General features: G+C 39.0%; 1 protein-coding gene across 16 annotated transcripts in view; it reads right to left on the bottom strand.

The window, feature by feature from the left end:
• macf1a (microtubule actin crosslinking factor 1a) overlaps window positions 1-22,317 on the bottom strand; it is a 155,493-nt gene that overhangs the window by 105,767 nt on the left and 27,409 nt on the right. For 2 of the 16 annotated variants that reach the window (XM_047807946.1, XM_047807945.1), the window contains exon 1: window positions 12,205-12,486. The exons of the other annotated variants lie outside the window; for them this stretch is intronic. In XM_047807946.1, coding sequence (XP_047663902.1) covers window positions 12,205-12,259 — 55 coding nt within the window. In that variant the 5' untranslated portion in view covers window positions 12,260-12,486. Of the gene's footprint in view, window positions 1-12,204; window positions 12,487-22,317 lie in introns of those variants that run through there. 16 annotated transcript variants of the gene reach the window in all.

The raw sequence follows: 22,317 nt of genomic DNA on the forward strand, positions 1-22,317 counted from the left end.
CATTATTCTGCATCAGCCGTGCCGAAGGTGTGCTAGAGTCTACAGGAACACTGGTGCAGCATAGACAGACTGAACACACAATGAGTCATACTGAAGGCCTGGGGGTCTTAGGTCACACTATGGGATAATGTATAGAAAGACAAAGAACTACAGAAACATGTTAATGGGCTATTCCTAATTGATGGTAGCTTTTACATTCACAGTAATGTATGACAAAAACTTTCACTCTATAATAAAAGATCAGGGGCTTCAAATAGATTGGGATGGAGATTTAGATGATTCAGGTTCATTGAAATGCTGGATACAGTCAGCTCAGCTGCCTGTCAAAATCTTAGAAAATGCTCACTTACTTACTTTCAATAAATGAAATGAGTTAAAGCTCAGGGATGGATGCACTGATTGCTAGATGCATTTGCCACCATTGTTCACCATCTCACCATAAATAAAATACAAAAATGCCATTGGATGTTGTAACCAACACAAGCCTGTCAAAAGCAATCTTCTTTTTTTCTACTTTCAGCTTTTCCCGTCAGGGGTCGCCACAGCGAATCAACCTGTTTCCACCTAACTCTATCCTCGGCATCCTCTACTCTTGCACCAACTTCATATCCCCTTCCAACACATCCATATATCTACTCTCTGGCCTTCCTCTTGACCTCTTACCTGGCAGCTCCATCTCCAAAATCCTTCTACCAGTATAACCACTCTCCACGTCAAAAGCCATGCTTCATAAACTCTTCATGAGCTCTCTAGTGATTTCGTTGTGCTTGGTGTGGTGTGGAAAAAAACTTTTTCTTATATGTTACATTGTTATGTGAAAAAATAATTTAAAAAAAAAGATTTTTTCAATCAATCTAGAGGACAGAAGGAGGATAGTATGACCTCTAGTGTCGAATAAGTTAATAGACTAGTCTGTGCAGCATTCATAGACTCTCTTATTGGTGAGCAAGAATTAAAGGTTTTCTACTACAAACACAGTGTATGTATAGTGTAGGTTATATATTGTAATATTGCTTTATTCTATGAGGTGAGTGCATGAAGTGGAACCCTGAAGTATGAAGCCCTGCACGCAATAAAGAAAAGTAGATGAGTAGAGATGAGGGAACTACTCCACGGCTAAAACATAACTGTGGGTAAACAAATAAAAACAACAATCTGGAATACTTACATTTGATAATGGAATTAGGATGATGCTTACAATGGTTTTTAATCATCTATGCAGCAGTACATCATCACCCAGAGATAAGCTGATTACATTTGTAAATAATTAATGAATGTGTGTAGTTTCATCCAATCAGAGAACAGCTAGGCCTTCGTGCTAGGATATTGTTTGTGGTTTGAATTATACATTGTGATTGAAAGGTAAATTTGCATATATGGCTAATTCATATTTGTTTGGATACTAAATCTTTTCTGTCATAAACATGTAAATTATAGACAAACTAAGAGGATATGAAGTGATTCGCCGGTCTCTGTGGATGTGCCATCACAGGTGAAGACCTTACAGTACTCACTTTACTCACAGAAATCTTCATCAGGGGACTTCCAGTGTCAACTTACTCACAGTTCTCTCTGCCATATCTAGTCATCTCGAGATCTCTGCCACATCATCTCTTTCAAAAAGATCACCAGAGTAAAACAGTAAGATGAAAATGTGGCAAGAAAATAGCGTGACAAGAAAATAGCAGGGGAATGAGAACAGTACTGTGACAAGTAAAAAAAAAAAGGTAGCTAAAAACAACCGCAAATCTGCGGGTGGCTGTGTGATCTCACTGCGGTGGAAACGCACCACTCGCATGTTGAAGACAAAGACGAAAACGATGAAGAAGAAGATGAGAAAGACAAAGAAGAAGAAAAAGAAGAAGAAGAAGAGTATATGACTTATGATTCTAAACAAAGCATAACTTTGCATCCTATAAGATTTATTATCTTTGTGCTTCACAGGTGGTTATTTCATGAGAAGCATCTAAAATAGGGGATTTCCCCCAGACAGAGAACTTCACTCATACACACATACACACACACACACACACACACACACACACACACACGCGCGCGCGTTCCAAAACTGCAGTATGCAAACCACAGTTACTATGTTATGCATGCCCCAGTTTCATGACCATGGTTACTATGCCATCCATCTAAACACAACTGACACTAACTAAACTAAACATGAGAAAAGTCTGAATTAGAGGGTAACATGATAAAGCTGCCTATTGAACATTGTCACTGTTAATTAGTCATTTCTATAAAACAAGACAATTTTTAAAAGTGAAATATCATAGTTCAGGTTTTTTACCTAAAAAAACAAACAAAAAAAAATGCTGAAAATAAAGTAAGTATAAAATGAAGTGTGTGTTTAAGTGTATAGAGTATACTTTTGGCTGGCACCTTAATGGCTGCTTGTGCAGGACTGTGAATGTATCCATTCATGCACTGAGAAAAATCTAGCACCCTCCACACCCAAATACACACACACACACACACACACACACACACACACACACACACACACAAACAAGTCACTCGGATACCAAATTCCTCTCAGCTTCTGTAAAGGCACAGTAAAATCTTACACTTGCTTGCTAGTCAGTGTCATGTCTCATCTACTAGCTGTGTGTTTCTGGCTGATGATTCAGCACATACTCAATCCTCTGGGCTTGTTGTTAAGGTCACGCTGACCTTCACACCCTCCCTGATATATGATCCTTTCACTAAACATACGTTCTCTAGTGTTTACACGACAAGCTGTAACCGAAAGCACATACTTTAGATAAATTACCTTCATAAAGGGATTATATTAGCAAAAAAATAACTTTGTAAACAGAGTTCAAGGGAAAAAGATCAATATTAGTGATTTCTGTGATTGACACCATTTGCAAACCTTAAGTAAATGTGCATTTCCAGTTGTTCAAAGGGAAAATATATTCACTGTATTATTCACTGGTTAGGGTGGTGGTAGATCCGATTATGAATCCATCACATACATACATACTACTCCTTCACACCAAGGAGTAAGTCAGAGTCTTCAATCCACCTACTGAAATGTTTCTGGAAGGTGAGAGGAACCAAAGAATGCCATACAGCCAATGGGAGAATGTTACAGTTCACACAGAGAAATTCACAGGCTCAGGTATTAAGCAGGGACCCCTGGTGAGCTCCTGGTAAAGCACAAACCATGATGTTCCACCATTCTGAACATATCAATCACCAACATCTTTTTAGTAAAGCTCCAGTAAGACATCAAAAACGCTGACCATAAAACAGCAGAGTTTATGAGTAGAATACTCCTAACAGCTTCAGAACTAAAAAAAGTCACTTGGTCAGGCCTTTTCCCAAAACAGCCACTGTATATTCCCTGTAACACCTCACCAATCAGAAAGGGGGCAGCCTGGTATCACGTAAAACAAACCAGGAGAGCGTCGCATGCACATACACACATAATCCTACGTTCCCATAATTAAGAAAACTGGCAGCTGTACACATGCCGCTGGTCAGGCCTCACAGGAAATGACTTGGTGAAAATATGTGTGATGCCATATCATGACTCAGGACATGGATCTGGCTCAGAACTGCTGACATTAACACAGATGGCTGATTGCCTGTTCTTTCTTCATGGTTAGTGTTAAGTGTCTTGTACACATTATGCTAATTACCACCTAAACTGAGATTAGTTTAAGATTAAGGAGTCAGAGTAATCAGTAATGCAGTGTAGGAATACAGCAAGCGCTCAGAGGAGTGTGTGTGTGTGTGTGTGTGTGTGTGTGTGTGTGTGTACATGGTCAGTGAACAGAAAATGAGCACATCTGCCTCCACCCTGTTTGAATATGTGCTTAGGTGCCATCAAGAGATTACAGAAGACTGAGCTGCAGACTGAATTAACACAGACAGAGCTGAAAATGCCACCAAACAAACCGCATCCTGGAAACAGCCTGCCTGAAATACACATACAAGAACCAAGCGCAGGACAATACTGGGCCTGTACTAATTCTGCAATGATCCATCAAGCTCAGTTAACAGGATGAATGTTTGTAGGTCAAAAAAACAAACAAACAAAAAAACACCCACAACCCAGACAGCTTTCTTTGCAGTAATTATGGTATTTATGTTCCGTGCCACTGCAGGGTTTAAAAAGCAGTATATCAAGAGCCAATAAAGGTCAAAATAAAGACCTTCAACCAAGCAAACCATTTCCAAGCACTACAAATACATCACCAGTTCAACCAGCCTGAACATAGCCTTAAAAATCCCAGAATTTAAATAAAATCTAGAATTTCAGAATTTATTTAAATAAAATCAGAATTTAACCAAAATCTAAATAACCGCTAGTAAGCTAGCTCACATTTGTCACAGATCGACGTGAATATTCTCTCAATTGTTACATATTTATTAACAAAGCTGTCAATATAAGTATATTTATATACCCATGGTTTTAGTCAGCACTAATATTAGCCTAGCTAGCTTAGCATGCAGTCTAGTCTTTAGCTACCACTGATGTCTTACAGTTTTAAATGTTAAATTTGCTAACTCAACTCTAGAGATGTTCTAGTCATTCAGTACTTATGTAGGAGAGTTAGCTTCCATTTAGCTTCTAACACCACTGGTTCTCATCACTTTTATGCCCAAAGACATAACTTAAGATCCTTATTAGTGAAACATCTTTAAGGAGTTATGTAAAGGACACAGTAAATACACCAGCAAGCAGGAAAATGTTCTGTTTAGAGCATTTTCATTTTTAAGAATGTATCAAATCACATAATCCGAATCCAAAAGGTTTGAACAAAAACAGTATAAGGTTTCTGAATGCACGGATTTGGTAAAGTGCTTAGAAATACAGGAGGAAATCCATGAAATCCCTAATGCCAATCCTAGAGTTTCCCTCCAAAACCTCACCTTGTTACTGCAAAGACAGAGATAGTTATAAAGATTTATCTGACCACAATGGTGAGAAAGTTGTGTTTGTGTGTGAGAGAGTTAACACCGGCACAACAGTGACATCACAGGTAATGGCTTCTGCTGCTTAGGGGTTTGGACTGGGTTCAAACCGCAGGGTGAATAAAAGAAGAGATTTATCGAAGCCCTTTGCTAATGCCGTAAGTCTATGAGAAGGGGCCAAGGTTTTCACTGTGATGGCACAAGAAAGTCACTGTATACGACAGAAATGAGAGACAAAGCAAGATTTACTCTCACACCTCCACTGAGAAAAAGTGTCTCTGTTCCTTCTCTTTCAGCTTCAGAGATGAATGACGAAAGATTTCCTCAATCACAGTTAAAAGTGGGTGGAGTGGAAAGGGGTCGTGAGAGAGACGAATTTCGGAGCAGGTCAGGGGCCAGGAAAGGACAAGGAGAAAAAAGAGAGAAAGCAGAAAGGAGTGGAATGAGCAGAGGCTACACAAACATGGGGTAGACTGAAAGTCAGCTCGCTGGCACAACCATTTTCCTTTAGCTGTCGTCGTCACCAGGGCAACGGGTCAATTAGACCCTGACCTCAGCCTCTTGACCTCAAGCTCCCAAAAGCCCTTTATCAATCAGCATAAAGCCTGCATTTTCACACAGCAGGTCCAATCAAAGTATCTGCAAATGCAAAATACAAGAGATTTTTTTTTTCCAAACTACAGCTGTATATAGGATTTGCTCACATATCCACAGTGGTTGTCATGGTAACAAAGTGAGCATGCACTATACTGTAAGCAGTGCTGACCTACTGGTTTTTGTCCATGTTGTTGATCTTGTTGCAAAGTGCTGATATTATTGGACATCACCGTTTGAATAAAACCCAGATGCATTTTCCTCCTTGGTGCAGTTTTGACAGGTGAGAGCACAAGAACCCAACTCTTTATGACAAACATCTGAGCCATGGTTTAAGTGCACTGAGAAAGCGCTTTAGCTCTGAATTGCATGAAATATAACATATAGCATGTATACTGCAAAAATATTTTGTAAACCTGAGCTGCTAAACTAAACATCGATGAGCAAACTGAGCCAAACGACAGTGCTGTGGTGCTGCAAAGCTGTAATTCTGTATATTTGTACCATTGAACAATAACTATAAAAGAATAAAAGATGTATACGCAAACAAAAAAAAACAATTAAATTGAGTCATATGTCCAGAATTCTCTCTGGGAAAAAACAGCCTGGATTAAGTTCATAGTGCAAAAAGTCTTCTTTGCTTACATATCTTTAAAAAAAAAAAGGAGAGAGCTATCTATCTAAACAAGGTCTTACTTTGCAAAACCAAAGAACAATGTGTCAATACTGCTTACTTCTTGACCCATGGTATGTGCTTAAAGTTCACTTGCTCAACGGAAAAATAATGCATGCAGGTCAAACACAGTAGACAAGACTGATGTTCATTGTATAACACATGAGCTAGGTCGTTGTACTCACGTGTTCTGGGATGTAATGTGAAATTACTAGCAGAGCCACTTGTGCCAGGTGCAAGAACATGAAGCTGAAACCCTCAAACCTGCTCTGGTGCTCTCCCAGGCCTCTAAAAGTTAAGAAGCCAATTTTCCCCTGCTCTCATTAAGGCACTAAACGGTCAGATGCAGAGCTAACAAGTGCTCCTGACTCAGGTTTGTTCCGAAGCACTAATCTGTTTTTAATAAGCCACTCCAAATCCGAGCTGGGTGTGGTTCAGGAGCACTAGGTCCTGAAGACTTCAGCCTGTTTGAAGTGTCTTCATATGAAAGGTACCTAAAGAGTTTTAGTGTCCATCAGAATCAAAATTAATTTATTGTGTTTACAAAAAAAATGGCAAGCAAAACAAATAAACAGTCTTACACACAAACACACACACACACACACAGAGCGTTTGACACTAGTCAGATGTACTATCAAAAATCATTCATGACCCTTTATCTTCGCTTTAACTTTAAACCATGTTTTAGCTGATTTTTCTCACGGGTTCTTCGCTTGAGTATGTATGAACTATACAGCTCATGTCAGCTCACAAACTGTGCAGCCTAAAGGCCTGGGAATAAACAGGAAGTGACAGACCATCTGTGTCTCATATACTGTACACGCATGTTTCTGATTTTTATGGATTTTTTAATCTACATAGCTCCTGTATAGATTAACGCCTATCAGTTTAAGGCTACTCTGAACTCTGGTCATCTGACCTTTTAACTCCATATAACAACTGACTAGCTATAAAAGAAAATCTAAGCAAGCTTTCACGTTTTATTTAAGTTTGCTTACGTAATGGATAAAGGTTTCGTTTTGATTGGAGATATCTACTCCTAGTTCACATTTGCTTGATACATCTCAAGATAGCAAACTCCTACTAGGTACAGAGGTAATAAATACCCCTTAATGACCCATAATCAATATGTAATCCATTTCCCAGGTATATTGTTTAACCAAATCAATAACACTATGCAGGATAGCTTTCAGGTCAGAAAACTGGAGCTTGAACTTTAAACTTAAAATAAAAAATAGACAGGTTAAAAACTAAAAGTCTCTTAAGGAACAAGTGTTAGCATGAACGAATGATGAGATGAAAGTGAGTCACAGCTGCAACTGACGTTATGGCTGTGTCTTTGAGTCAGCAAAGAGAGAACAGACTTTCACAATGTTAGCTCCAGGGTCCAAGCACTGAGTTCTTACTTACACCCACACACATAAAACACACTGCCAGAGCTAGAACAATGCATGGCTCCTCCACAATGCACAGCACATAATTACACCATAACATCTCTCTGTCATTAGTGAGATAGCACCCTGGCAAGCCAGCAGCTGAGCAGCTTTTAAGCCAGGTTTAGTAAAGATTGTGAAATGAGGCTGTATGGTATCACAGTAGATGTGTGCTAGAAGAGATAGATAGGCAAGACCCATTCACTCGCCTAATGACTCAAACATGTTTTTGTTTACACAGCAGGGGAATCTAGTTTATTTATTAAATCTGATTTTTTAGTATGTTTGAACTGCCTACTAACAAACCAATCTGAATTCTTTGTTCAGACCATAGAAAGAAATCTATAAAATCACTAAAACAATTTAATTGTTTTACTTAAACAACTTAAATTGGAAATTGGAGCAACAGACGAAGGATTCAGGATGTAGCATTTGTAACTGAATCACATACATATACATTGAGGCCCTGAATCGAGGCCCTGAACCGTCTCAGCTCCAGGGACGGCGTATCATATTCAAAAACTTTAATGCATTCTCCAGTTTCCTCCCCTGTCCAGCTCATACCAGAGACTACCCCCAATTGTGAGTGTGTGTGTGTGCCAGGTAGACAGGCATCCTAGTAGTGTGAGAATTCCCAACCTTGTGCACTGTAACACTAAGATGAGCTCAAGATCTATCCGCCATCCACTTGGATAAAGTGATTACAGGACATGAATGACTGTTGAAACTTGTATCCTGTGTAACAAGAGTTGTATGGTAGGTGACCACATGCATCTTAAAATACTGTTCAAAGGTTACCAAAGTAAATAAAAATAAGCTTTGCTGATGATGTATAGAGTGTGAAAACAGATAGACCAGATTAAGAATAATTTCCTCTCCAAACACTGCAACAGTGGTGAGACCAGGGCGAGGCATGCTCATAGTGAATGCCACATAAGGACGTTGTCAGCTTGGCTTTCCATATCCAAATGAACTCGGCATAACTCTGGGCTCAGTCCAGCTGAGTCCATCACTGACTTCATCCCTAGGGAGCGCAACAGAGCTGTCTGACTAATTTGACTTGTTTGTGTCCCTCATCAGGAGGAGTCACACCCTGCTGGCACTATCGCGATACGCTGGCCTCAGCTCTTATCTCTAGCACTACATATGTGCTGTCGCTACACCATCATACTTAGCTTTGGTGTGTGTCTCACACTCTCTACTCCCAATGCTGCCTCGATATCTATCGGTTTGCCCTGCTTCCTTATCCTTATCATTCAGTCAAACGTCACATCAGGCTAATACTCATAACAGGCCAAAGCAAACGGCAACGCACGAACAATGCGACAGACTTCCAAGGACGTTTGCTGTTTAATCTTTTAATGTAGCAGTTATGTAGTGTATTTGATTAGGTTTCACAACACTATATCCGCTCTCAAATTATGAAGATCATGCCCATGACGTCTATGAAGGGTAATGCTCCAGCTCCTGATACGGCCTAGATAGACTGACTTGATCACTGGATAATAATAACCTGAAATCAAGCAAGAACAATGTAAATACAAGAGCCGGAGAATAAAGTGTGTATGAAGCATAGTGATAAGCGTTGTGATACTCCCTAACAGCTGTCTAATGGCAAGAAGCCTGTAAACAGAAAATTGCAACTGTATTACAAACTAGAACGGTTTTAAAAGCCCCTTCAACATCAAATTCCATGTCTAATTTTGGAGCTGTAATTTTCTTGCGTCTTTGTAAAAGTATGCTGTCTGTTTCAGAGCTGCTGAACCTGACCTTGAAAAAAACAGATTGTGAGGAATGGATGTAAGGAATGGAGGAATATTTGTCTATTTGCATCTCTGAGCAGATTTAGGATCATATTGTAACTCATGTTATAGAAGAAGACGATGTTGTGTGCCCTGTAGCATGTGCCATGCAGTACCAAGCTTAAACTCCAATGTCTCCACCTGCCATCTGTTTTCTTACAGCATGCAGGTAGACCTGTCTGTAATTTCATCCTCACCTGCTCAAAGTTTCAATACCATGTGTCTTCCCCTCGAACAGCACTGCTGTGGCGAAATGATGAAGCGTATGTGGGTTACTTCAGAGGAGGGAAAAGCCCATGGTAGCCATTTATATTACTGAACAGCACTTACTTCAAAGGTCCTTAAAAAAACGGTCATTTTGTCTCTGAGATTCTTGGTGCTGTCTTTATGCTGAACGAAAAAAAATGACCGTATACAATTAGCTTGTATATTATACTGTAACTAGATAAGCATTTCTGTGCCAAACAAGCTCTTTAAAATAGGTTTCATATTAATATCCATAGCTATTTCATAGCAAACACATTTGTATTTGTTTGCTTTTGAAGATTCAAAATATGAATAATGAACTGCAGCATCTACATGAACCTGGTAAAGGTATTGAGAAGTTTTTATTAGCTAGTCCATCTGTTCATTGTCAAATTGTTTAGATAAGCATCAGTGAAAGTATAACAATAAAGCACTTTGGTGTTTTAGAATGCTGCGTATTATTTTTCAGCCTTTCCAATATTCTACGAAATTCAGATTGTACAGTGACTGGAACAGGTTTACAGGGTGCAAGTAGGGTGCAATTATGAGCACCCCAGGATGGAACTGCAGGCTATAGCCCAACAAACACATTGACAAAAGTATTTGAACACCAAACCATCACACCCACATGTTAACAAATTAGATGTACACAGATGTCTTTTAACAATTTCCTTTTGAAAACTAAGGGCCAACCTGATAATGACCCTGTGCACAAAACAGAAGAAATTGAGTGTATTTCACAGAGCCATTGAACACCACTGGAATGCCAAGTACACACCAGGACTCTATCAACCTCACAAATGTGCTTGCAGCTGAACAGAAGTCACAATCCAAAATCTAGAGGAAAGCCTTCCCAAATAATGAAGATTATTATAACAGCAAATCGGACTAACGATTATTAACAGCTATGGTTTATGGAGTAGCACAAGTGTTTGATGATCCACATACTTTTGCCCATACAGTGCATCACAGACTGACATAGCTGTAAAAATTATAAGCATATTAAATAATAATCCAAATAAAACTAATGAGCCTCAAACATAATCTTATTAAACTTGAAACTCATAGTGTCTCTTTTCTGAGAAAACCACATTAGCCTGGACAATAGGCTCAGTGTGTGGATGTTAGTGAGGTATTAAACACCCCCTCCTCACTTCTTATCCATATGGTCAGCACGCACACGCCTGGTGCCATCCACTATCCAACTGTTCCATGACCCAGGATTGAATTACAACAGCAAAACAAATGCCACATTGTTTTATTTAAGCTAATAAAAATAAGACTGCAGGCAGATAACACATAAAATAAAATTAAATGAAAATAATTTTCAAATATGAGAGTACACACAGCACAGTGGAGAGGAAACTGCATAATCTTCACAGGGCAGAAAGAGAAACGTGAAGGCTACACCCCTTAAACAAATCCTATAACACAACCACACACACACACACACACACACACACACACACACACACACACACACAGGCATGCATACACAGACACACACACATACACACAGGCATGCATACACAAACACATCAGAATCAGAATCAGGTTTATTGGCAAGTATGTTGACACACAAGGAATTTGGTTCCAGTTGTTTGTGATTCTCAAAAATACAGACATAAATAACACTATACTATACAAACTATACAAGACAAATACATACACACATACATACATACATACATACACACACACACACACACACACGCATACACACACACGCATACACACACACGCATACACACACACGCATACACACACACACACACACACACACACACGCATACACACACACACACACACACACACACGCATACACACGCATACACGCATACACACACACACACGCATACACACACACACACGCATACACACACACACACGCATACACACACACACACACGCATACACACACACACACACGCGCATACACACACGCGCGCGCGTCCTCTCCATCACTCAGTCTTGCCTTTAGGCAAGATTATATGATTCCATTACCCAAGCGCTAACACATACAAACACACTATTATCTCTTTAATGTCATTATAGCTTCATGCTCAATTAAAAAATAATAATGAGGCAGCATTAGCATGCCACCGCTTTCTAAACGTGTGCCCAGTAAAAAGGAAGAAGGTAAAGACTGAAAGACTAAATGTGAAGACCATTGAGGAGGAGTTAACTGAGACACAGCTGACCATGGCCTTGGTCTGCTGTTACAACAGGTGACAGCTGTCTCAAAGGAGCATCAGCGCCCCACCCAGTGAGTTACAGCTGTGCAGAAACACTCTAAAGCCTCCACATTTACAAAGCTATGATTTACTGTGTTTACTTTAGTGTACAAGATTTTTTTCAGTGAGTGCCAATCAAAAATGTACCAAACACGGAATTCAAGAAAGTTCACATGAAGTAGCACTGTTAATATTAAGTGAGGGGATCTCTTGACACATCACAGTTCATACTGATTAATAGTTACCACAATATAAACAAGTGGTAACTATTATAGAATAAAACCAACCTCTTTTGACTTCAAGGTCCTGCAGATATTGTCTGTATGATGCTGCGGCGCTCATATCAGCTTCGCCATAAAAACACCACAAGAAACAAAAAGACAAGAAAGGAACTACAAACTGTGTGAGAGCTAAAAAGGAAGGAAAGTGATACTCTGAACAGAGTAAAAAAAATGACTTTCTGAGAAACAAAAGAAAAAGGCGTCAGTTCATCTGCAGACTCCTATAGGAATCCAGGAGGTCAAAGATCGAAGGTCTTCATGGAAATCCAGGTGTCTTCCACATCAGTTTGCTGCTTCTGGTTCCTTTTTGTTAGTTATAGGCTAACAAAAGCCTGTGGATTTGTGTGTACCAGTCAGCAGCCTGGTAAGCTCTGAGGGAGCAGCGTGCTCTGAGCCGGAACTGTACTTTGACCACAAAGCAGGTGATGTCACTGCTGGTGCCTAAGCATATGCTATACTCCTGCCATGAGTCAGACGTACACAAGCATGCGGGTATGTGGGCGTGCCTGTGTGTGTAGGTGTGTGCATGCTCAAGTCAGAAGTTGACTGATAACATACATACCGTACAGTACGTATGTGAAAGGAAAGAATGCGAGAAAGTGTTCAAACCAACTGACCTTGCATAACACGAACACTATTTTCTATCTAGCTTCGTGTATATGTGACTGAACCAGATGTTCATGTGTGTATGATGGTTGCTTAATGCTTCCATGTAACATTTCACACCACAATATTAAACGTGAATCTTCACGCAATTATACAATATGCAGAATGGAGAAACAGATAAAAGCAGGTTTTCCTGTTACTACTAGATTAAATTTTCCTTTTCATACACTACCTGGAAACCAAATAAACATCCCACATGTTTAAAAATAATTGAATGTTAGTCTGAAACTCAAATGGCTTTTTATGCTACATTCAGACATTCAGTGCTTTTATTAAGTCAAAATAATGTGTGTGTGTGTGTGTGTGTGTGTGTGTGTGTGTGTGTGTGTGTGTGTGTGTGTGTGTGAGGCGGTCCTATTACTGGTTGCCATAGTAATAAGGCTTATCAGCACGTGGCACAACTAGCATTTATATCGACAACAAATCAGTAATCCTGGCACTAAAATAAATACATTCCTGTAGGAGAGTGTTTGAGTAGAAAATTTAGATGTGCATATCTGCATCATATCATACAAGATGTGAGAAGCAGTGTGTGCTCTTTTCCACGAATTACATCGCTCTACCGTCTTTACTCCCATTGGTAGTCGCTGCAAAGCGTTGCTTCATATTTGCATAACTTTGCTGCTCCACTGGCCACGCCCACATCCGACACTGTTGCTGTCACCGGCTGTCAGGAAAACTAATGATTTCTGGCCGCTTTGTCAATGTATGTTTTACTGTAGAATTATTCACTACAAAACTAGAAAATATATAAACATGACAAAACACGCAGTTATAGAAAAGTACAGTAATCAGCAACTTTTTGAGATGTGATGAGTGTAGTCATTTCCACTCATAATGGCATGTCCTGAAACATACAGCACATACCTTCATCTTTAATAATTGCATTTAATGTTGTGACACAAGTTACTCCCTGTTAGATTTTTATATAACAGCTATAGATCATTTCCTCACTAATTCTCACTTCTTTCTCTAGCAACTTGTAATCTTCCAGTGAAGCCAGGAAGTACAAAGTCCTCCGTCCTGAATATTACACCATGGCAGAAAGCACGACTGTAAACAGTGCTGAGACAGCAGACTTCTGAAATAAACAGCTGTTTACAAACAAAATTTATTATAAGAGTCCAAAATACAAATATCTGTGGAGGCTGCTAATATATAACGTGACATGACATAAAGCTAAGTATGGTGACCCATACTCAGAATTTGTTCTCTGCATTTAACCCATCCAAAGTGCACACACAGCAGTGAACACACACCGTGAACACTGGGCAGCCATTTATGTTGCGGCACCTGGAGAGCAGTCCGGGGTGTGTGTGTGTGTGTGTGTGTGTGTGTGTGTGTGTGTGTGTGTGTGTGTGTGTGTGTGTGTGTGTGTGTGTGTCGGTGCCTTGCTCAAGGGCACCTCAGTCGTGGTATTACCGGCCCAAGACTTGAACCCACAACCTCAGGGTTAGGAGTCAAACTCTCTAACCATTAGTCCATGACTTTCCCATACACATAAATGTATTATAGCAAGTGTATTACATTCATATAAACCGGTCAGAGCTACGGTCAGAGCTACGGTCAGAGCTACGGTCAGAGCTACGGTCAGAGCTACAGTTACTGAATAAATAAACATCATATATCAGATCGATCAGATTTAAGGATTCAACAGAACCACCTAGTGGCAGAAGCAAAAAAATCTGAAAATAAAGTATGCCTATTCCATCAGCAAATGGCTCAAAGAAACTTTTTGAAATAAGGCTTTGCATGCATTATTTTAATAGACTTTTGCTAGATGACTAAAATGTAGAACACTTAAACGTAGACTGTTTTTCTCTTCGCTGTGTAAATATGATGCACAATACCCTTGTGAAATGTGTCCTATCAGACCTCTGCATTTATTTTTATAAGGGATAAACAACATAATACTGTGCTTTAATATCAGTGAGTGGCCATACCATGAAAAGATCATGATAAAGGATACAGAACTCTAACTGATGACCATCGTGTATTGATTTTGTATCGTATAGTACCTGACATCAATTCCAATCACATTGTGGGCTCTCTGGAGATTCCCACTCTTATACTGCAGCATCTAATCTAATCATCTTTACTCAGTGCTATATCAAGAAAGTCTCCTTCCCATCCCTCAACTATGAGTTCACTTTATGGCGCAATTTCTTCAAAGTAGAAATGATTTATTTATCAATAAGTGTTTAATAACGACAGCATTTGTACAATTTTGCTTAATGTTTGCATATTATGCACTGACTTCCTGCTGGGGGTTGTTGGTGTGTAACATGGTGTCTATGTGTGTTTACCTTAGTGGCTCTCCCCATAGGACCAGGAAACATTGCCAAGTACTCAGTGTTTTTTTTTCTACACATCCAGTTTTATTTTATTATGCTGTTATTATCCTAGAGGAAGTTCATTTGACTGGTCAGTTAAATACGCTTAAATCAAATTTAGCAAGCAACCCATCAGCAACATCTACGGAAGCTCCAAAATATTATTGTTCATGTTAAATTATGAGCCTAATAATTAAGTAGGTGTATTATATATCATATATTTTACAGTTAAATGTTTTTTTTGTGAGCTTGCCATTAACGTGTGTTCTTAATAAGATCCTAAATCCTCAAGACAAACTTTGAGGTGATTTAAACAAACCTCTCAGCCAAATATTTCTTCAAACCTTCCAGCACACACAGTGTGTGATGTCACAAACCCGGCACACACAAAACACGTTTCCCTTGAGAATGTGCACTGCACACATTGCTCAGGTAACAGGCTGCAATTAGCCACTGGTTATCAAGAGGATTGAGAAGAAGAGCACACAGAGTGAGTCTGTGGCGTGGTCAATATATAAAAATCATATAACGGATTTGTGTATTGGGTTCTCTTACAATACAATGCATTTTATTTCAGTATACTGAAGCTATTTTTGGGCAATGCAAACTTTCCCATGGATTGAATACAACCACTTTATTTTGTACCTTTTTTTTCTTTAAACCTCCTGTACAAGCTGCAACTGTGTGTTGAAGTCTAAATCTAAAGTCTAACACAAGCAAGCAGCAAAATGTTGATGTGTCATTCATTCTTTTTAATTTATGGTTGGAAAATACAGTAAAAGCTAATCTTTTTTTTATTTTAACCCTGTCTGTGTCAGTTCATCACTTATAACAGTATGATATGTTTTAACCTTTGTGTGTGTGTGTGTGTGTGTGTGTGTGTGTGTGTGTGTGTGTGTGTGTGTGTGTGTGTGTGTGTGTTCTAACTATAGTGCAAGAAGCACAGCTAGCATATTTTCCATATGCGTTTGAACACAATGTTTTATTTTTAATGCTTGGTTCAAAAGCAGGAAAATTCAGTTAGAGGTCTAAAATGTGTCGGGTCTGTTTAACATTGGCTAAATATTATGCCTTGTGTTTCTCAAACATGCTAGCATGTTAGCTTATGTTCTGATCATTTATCCTTTTTCAAGTGATGTCACGCTGTGTAGCTGATGCCATTTTGAAGACCAAATAGAAAACCTGATTTATGATAATCAACATCCCTAATATCTGATAATCAACATCCCTAGCACACTTCACTACATACAATCTTCTACAGGCAATGGTGCAGTGAATATTACGGGTCATGCTGCCTTGTAGCTACATTAGCTACCTAGTTAGTTTGCAGGACACCTGAAAAGTTTCTCAGCAGCAAATAATGCTAACATTAGCAAAGGATATGTAGTTAGCTGATAGCAACACAATATTTGTGTCACATTCCCCTAATGAAACACCCTAGAATCCTTTATTCATCCACACAGTCTGTTGTCTTTACTTTCACTCCAGAATGCTTGTACAAACTACGATGAGGAATGTTTTTAGCTATTTGTCACCTTTCACAATGTTCACACTGTGCAGCAAAGCCAGAAATTCTGGCCCCAATTAAAGCAAACTCAACAGAACGATCACATTACTTGATACACTTGGGACACAAAAATAATAAACAACCTGAAAAAAAAATTACCTGGCTAGTTAAAATTACAGGATATCTTCAAAACAACTAAACTGATAGTGTAACAGTGGCTTGTGCAACACCACAGCTTTTTCCACTGTGATCTAATAAAACATTATTTTAAACCAGACTCAATAAAACTGTCACTGTGTAAAAACAGCAGCTCCGGCTGCAAGCCAAAACAGCAGCAATCCAAAGTGATTGAAAGTGTGTTAATTACCTGAGAAACGGTGCCAGAATGTTCCAGAATAACAGCAGAAGCGATGGTGACATGGAAGAGAAAAAGAACCAAAATCAGTTAGTTCACAGGCTGAGAGAATTGCTAGAAGACAGGAAAAGTCTGAGTCCATACGAGGACATAGGTGTTTAATCTGGAAGAAACACGCAGGAGTAGAGCTTCCACATGTCTGCTGTTTACAGAAATACCAGCATTACAATTTGACGAAGATGATCATAGAGTGGCATGATGTATGTACAGGTTTACACTACTTCATAGTAAATGTGGTAAACTGATTTCTTCAACAGGTCAATACACTGTGTTTGTGTATGTGTGTGTGTACTGTATGTGTGCGTGTTTTGCTAGGAGTAAAATCTATTTATTTTATATTTAAAAAAATATCCTCAAAAATAGGTTTATATCATGTTTATGTGATAAGAGTTTTAGCTCAGTTTTAACCAGGAACATGAGCACTACTAAACCATACTATATTTAAATCTGGTTCGAGAATCCGGTCCAGCACATGGAGTGATGGGTTCAAAAATAATTTAAAATAAATATATAAAAAATAACCCAAAGAACACTGATTAGCATTACAGATTTATTTCATGAATAACGTTATAATGTTTAATATTGATAATAGTATTTATTAATAATAATAATAATAATAATAATAATAATAATAATAATAATAATAATAATAATAATAATAATAATTTTGACTATTCATCAGTGCAACAAACGAATACATTGGCTCCAAGACTGCATTATTTATAGGCCACTCGTTTTTGTGTTTATAATTGGTTTGGATTAAATCTTGTTCAGTTTTAGTTACCATTTAGATCATCTGTTGTCATTTTTATCACTGGAACAAAAGTTTTAAACAATCACAGTCTATAAAGAGCTTATTTATTGTCTGCATGGAGAAATCAGGTTACAGCAAACAGCAAGGAATGTTTAGTTTCAGGTACAGTAACCAGGAGGACAATACAGATCATCCATGCAGTGGGTGACTGTGCTGATGCGGTGAAATTTTCACCTCCAAACCACCCCCTTTCTCCCAGCATCCTCTGCTACAGATACTGCATGCAGTGCCGCAGAGAAACACTCTTACACACACACACAAGAGCATCAGCTGGGCCACATGTAATCAGAGGTAATCCATCACAAACACAAGCTAGACTCTTTCCAGTGAGACCACACACAAACATACACACATACGCACACACGCACAGACACATACACGCAGGCACAGACACACAGGCACAGACACGGACACACGCACAGACATGGACACGCGCACAGACATGGACACGCGCACAGGCATGCACCTGCACACATCTATCTGAGTTGATAGTCCGTAGCTTACAATAAAACACATACCGTACACAGCTCTGAGCACTACAGGTGAGGCATATGACAAAAACACCATATTAATACCTGAAAGCAGTTCTGTGTAGGTGTTCTGCATCATGATAAATGGGTTTGCTAACAAATGTGCCAGTGTTGTGTTTTTGGGGGGTGGGGGGTGGGGTCAGCTGCTTTCAGTCAGAGTTTTGACTTGAAATAAGCTTCAAAAAAGATTCATACCCAAAATGCCCAATATGTCCAATAATGTGTCATTTTTATCACAAGTGGGTCTGGGTTGTGAGGTTAAAGACCCATGCACAAACAGAAGCATACACAAGCACACACTCGAACAAAACAGGCATTCATCTACAGAGCTGGGGACAGTCAGCTCCACACAGTCATGCAGGAAACCAGAAAGAAACAGAAAGAAGATTGGAGAAAAAAAAAAGAAAAAGAAACAACTGGCTGCTGAAAGAACTCATGTTGAGGAGATTATAAGAGGACAGCACATCAATCATGCTGATTTCTCACAAGTGATTTAAAAGAGCAGAGAGAAAGACTGACTGCAAACCCCCTACAATGTCGGTCACACACAGAACCAAGATGAAGGGTTAGAAGGTACTAATAAAGGACACCAAGGAAAAAAATATGAGGCTAGGAAATTCTTACATCTTCACCTGTACTGACCCTCAACAACAAAATCATCTTTACACTGTAGGGTTGCATGAAAAATGAGTTGTACATGTTTGACCACTGGAATACGCTGCATCGTTCACATTCACGTTGATGAAAGATGTGGTGTTTCTTTAACCGTGTTCATACATGACTGCTCACTTACATGAATGCAGAAACCTCTAGCCTCAATTAGATGTCTGGCAAGCTTTAAAATTAACCAAAATATTCTAGATCTGGATTTGTATATGTTTAAAATACATTATTATATTTTTATTCACAATAATTAATTCACAATTGGTACAGATCCTGCAGTGACAAATATGGTTTAGTATAAAGTATCATTATCAGTATCAGTGCAGGATCAGAACTCAGTAATCAGTCAAAGGATACTGCTGCATTTTTATTCTAGTCCTTTATTACTGTGTGTATATACTGTTATGCCCTGTGTGTATACATCGTCTGTGTATATATTTATATTTTACATTTACGGCATTTAGCAGACACCCTTATCCAGAGTGACTTACAACTGAGCAACTGAGGTTAACCCAGCTTGGTGGACCTGGGGTTCGAACCTATGACCTTCCGATCAGTAGCTCAACACCTTACCCACTGAGCTACCACATCCCCACATCCCTTCATATCCCTATATATGCTGTGTGTATATACAGTGCGTGTATACAGAGTGTATATACTTTGTGTGTACTGTGCGTGTATATTTTGTGTGTACTGTCCGTGTATGTTGTGCATGTATGTTGTGCATGTATATTGTGCGTGTATACTTTGTGTGTACTGTGAGTGTATACTGGACACATTGGCAAGGAGTAAAATCTTTTTTTAATACCATCTAGGTTAGAAATTTCATCATGACATTTGTCATCGTCTACAATCCCAGAAACAAGTAGCAATTATGAGCTATTGTACAGAGGCAAAAAGGCTGGAATCCCTCAGTCAGGAGGAAACAGAGATGTATTAGAGAAATCTCAATTTTCAGCTAATGGCACACTGCAGGTGTAAATTAGAAATTATTAGCTGTTACGGGGCACAACACATGAAGGCTTTGTAGAAAGAGAGGAGCGTGATATGGCAAGAATATCTGATACAATTGGAAGATATTCTCACGATACACAATAAGATTCACAATAGTTAGCAGAGAACCTCAAAGTCTATACACTAATATTTGTATTGTTTGGGTGCAAATGAATAAGTTTTGCAATATTTCAAATATGCAGAGTCAATATTGTGATTTGTTTTTAGCGGGGAGGGGGGAGGTTATATCAGGTAAATAAACAAATGTAAGTCACAGGTCACACAGTAGACAAAAATTCTGCATCTCTAATAACCTCAAATTATAATAAACTCTAAATTAGGTACATATTTCTTTATTTGCTCATCTAAATCTTTATTCTTAACCACAACACTACAACTATTAAAATGTCATTTGTAATTTTAATTGAACTAGCCCATAACAACGGCTGAATTGTATTTATTGTTTCGAACATAAATTATTTTTACTGGACAATAAGAGCACAAGTGAACTGTCATAGCGTCTGTCAATCACTTCACACCCAACTGGATTCCACAGTTGGGTGTGACGGTAAAGTAAATTATGAAAACCATCTATTGTTTAATACAGACTCTTTACTACAGCAAAAGCAGAACTAATTGTGACCGCTTCATTAAGATTTCTGTCTTCACTCTGTCTGTTCCTGAACTTAAGTAGGCTAAAGATCCACCCAAATGAACATTTGATTTACATTTGATAACACGCGGCACTGCAACACAGCTGTGACTCTCTCAACACACTACCTCAGTGCCTTCAGTGTTACAAGAAACAACACAAAATAACATTGAATGTTTCCAGCTTGTTCTACTGTACAACAGAAATGCTACACAAAACATGACAAACTAAGCAGTGACTGACTCTCACCTGCAGCACATGAGAGCAAAGATGTGGGAATGTGTCAAAGAAAGAAAGAGACACAAAATATGCCAAGTAATATCCCCACACCCAATAGAAAATAAAGACAGATAGAGAGACAGTAAGACCGACAGGCTAAGACAGATAGAGGTACAGAAAGAGAAAGAAACAGAAAGACAGACAGGCAAAGAATGAGACAAATAAAGGAATAGAATAAGAAACAGAGACAGCCAAAAAAACAGACAGACCAAGAACAAGAATGAGAAAGAGGCCGAAAGGGTCAGACAGACAGACAGAGTGACAGACAGACAGACAGACAGACAGACAGACATAACAAGTACAAGAATGAGAAAGAGGCCGAAAGGGTCAGACAGAGGCACACAGAGAAACAAAGAAACAAAGAAAAACAGAGACAGATATACACCGAAGTCATAGAAGATAGAAGACCAACAGAGAGATAGACAAAGACAGAAAGAGAGATAGACACAGAGACAGAGATAACCAGGGACCCAGCCAAGGTGAGGGAGAAATATCTACACATCTCAGACAGAACAGGCAAAATAATGCAGCTTTCTGCTCAGTTGAATTTTGAGCAATCCATTTCCATCCACGCATCAGGTCTTGTAAAAACTGCAGACTAGACCAGCTGAGGATGGTCCTGGGGAGAACTTTCTCAGAGAGAATGAAACACAACCTGATTGCAAGTGACTGTGACAGGGGAAAGAGTCATGGAGTTGTCAACCCAGATCGTTTACCTGTGAGCCAAAACATTGCCTGTAAGGTCAGATTAAAGGGGGAATGTCAATGTACACTGCAATTAAATGCTACATGCCAGTGTTGCTACTGTAGTTATATGTCTGAGTGCATTCTGCATTTATTCTGTTCACCTTTACTGGTGTAAGCCTCTCTCTCACACCATTAAACATTGCAGTAAGGGTGGACAAATCATAAATCCATTAGCTAGCCCATCAAGCTGCTCGGTCCCATGTTTCAGTTGCTTGGAAACCTAAATGAAAAGGCTAACATGTGGCAGCTAAAGTATGCTAATACTGAGCAACCAGCTAGTTAACATTAGCTAGCACATTAACACAAACTAAGTATGAAATGTATATATGATCATGATCTTCTTACTAAAGTTTCTCATATAGCAAAGTGTGTTTGTGTCTGTAAGCCACTGCTTTGTGTTTCTGCCCAGCTTTGTATTCTCTCTCTGTGTGTTGTTTAATCACACAGTGACTGTGTACAGGAAGCAGGAAAGATATACAGGGGCTTTGATCTGGATTTCATTTTGCTTGATTTCATCAGT

Source organism: Tachysurus fulvidraco, chromosome 24 (genome assembly GCF_022655615.1).
Source record: "Tachysurus fulvidraco isolate hzauxx_2018 chromosome 24, HZAU_PFXX_2.0, whole genome shotgun sequence".
NCBI classification, from domain to species: Eukaryota; Metazoa; Chordata; class Actinopteri; order Siluriformes; family Bagridae; genus Tachysurus; species Tachysurus fulvidraco.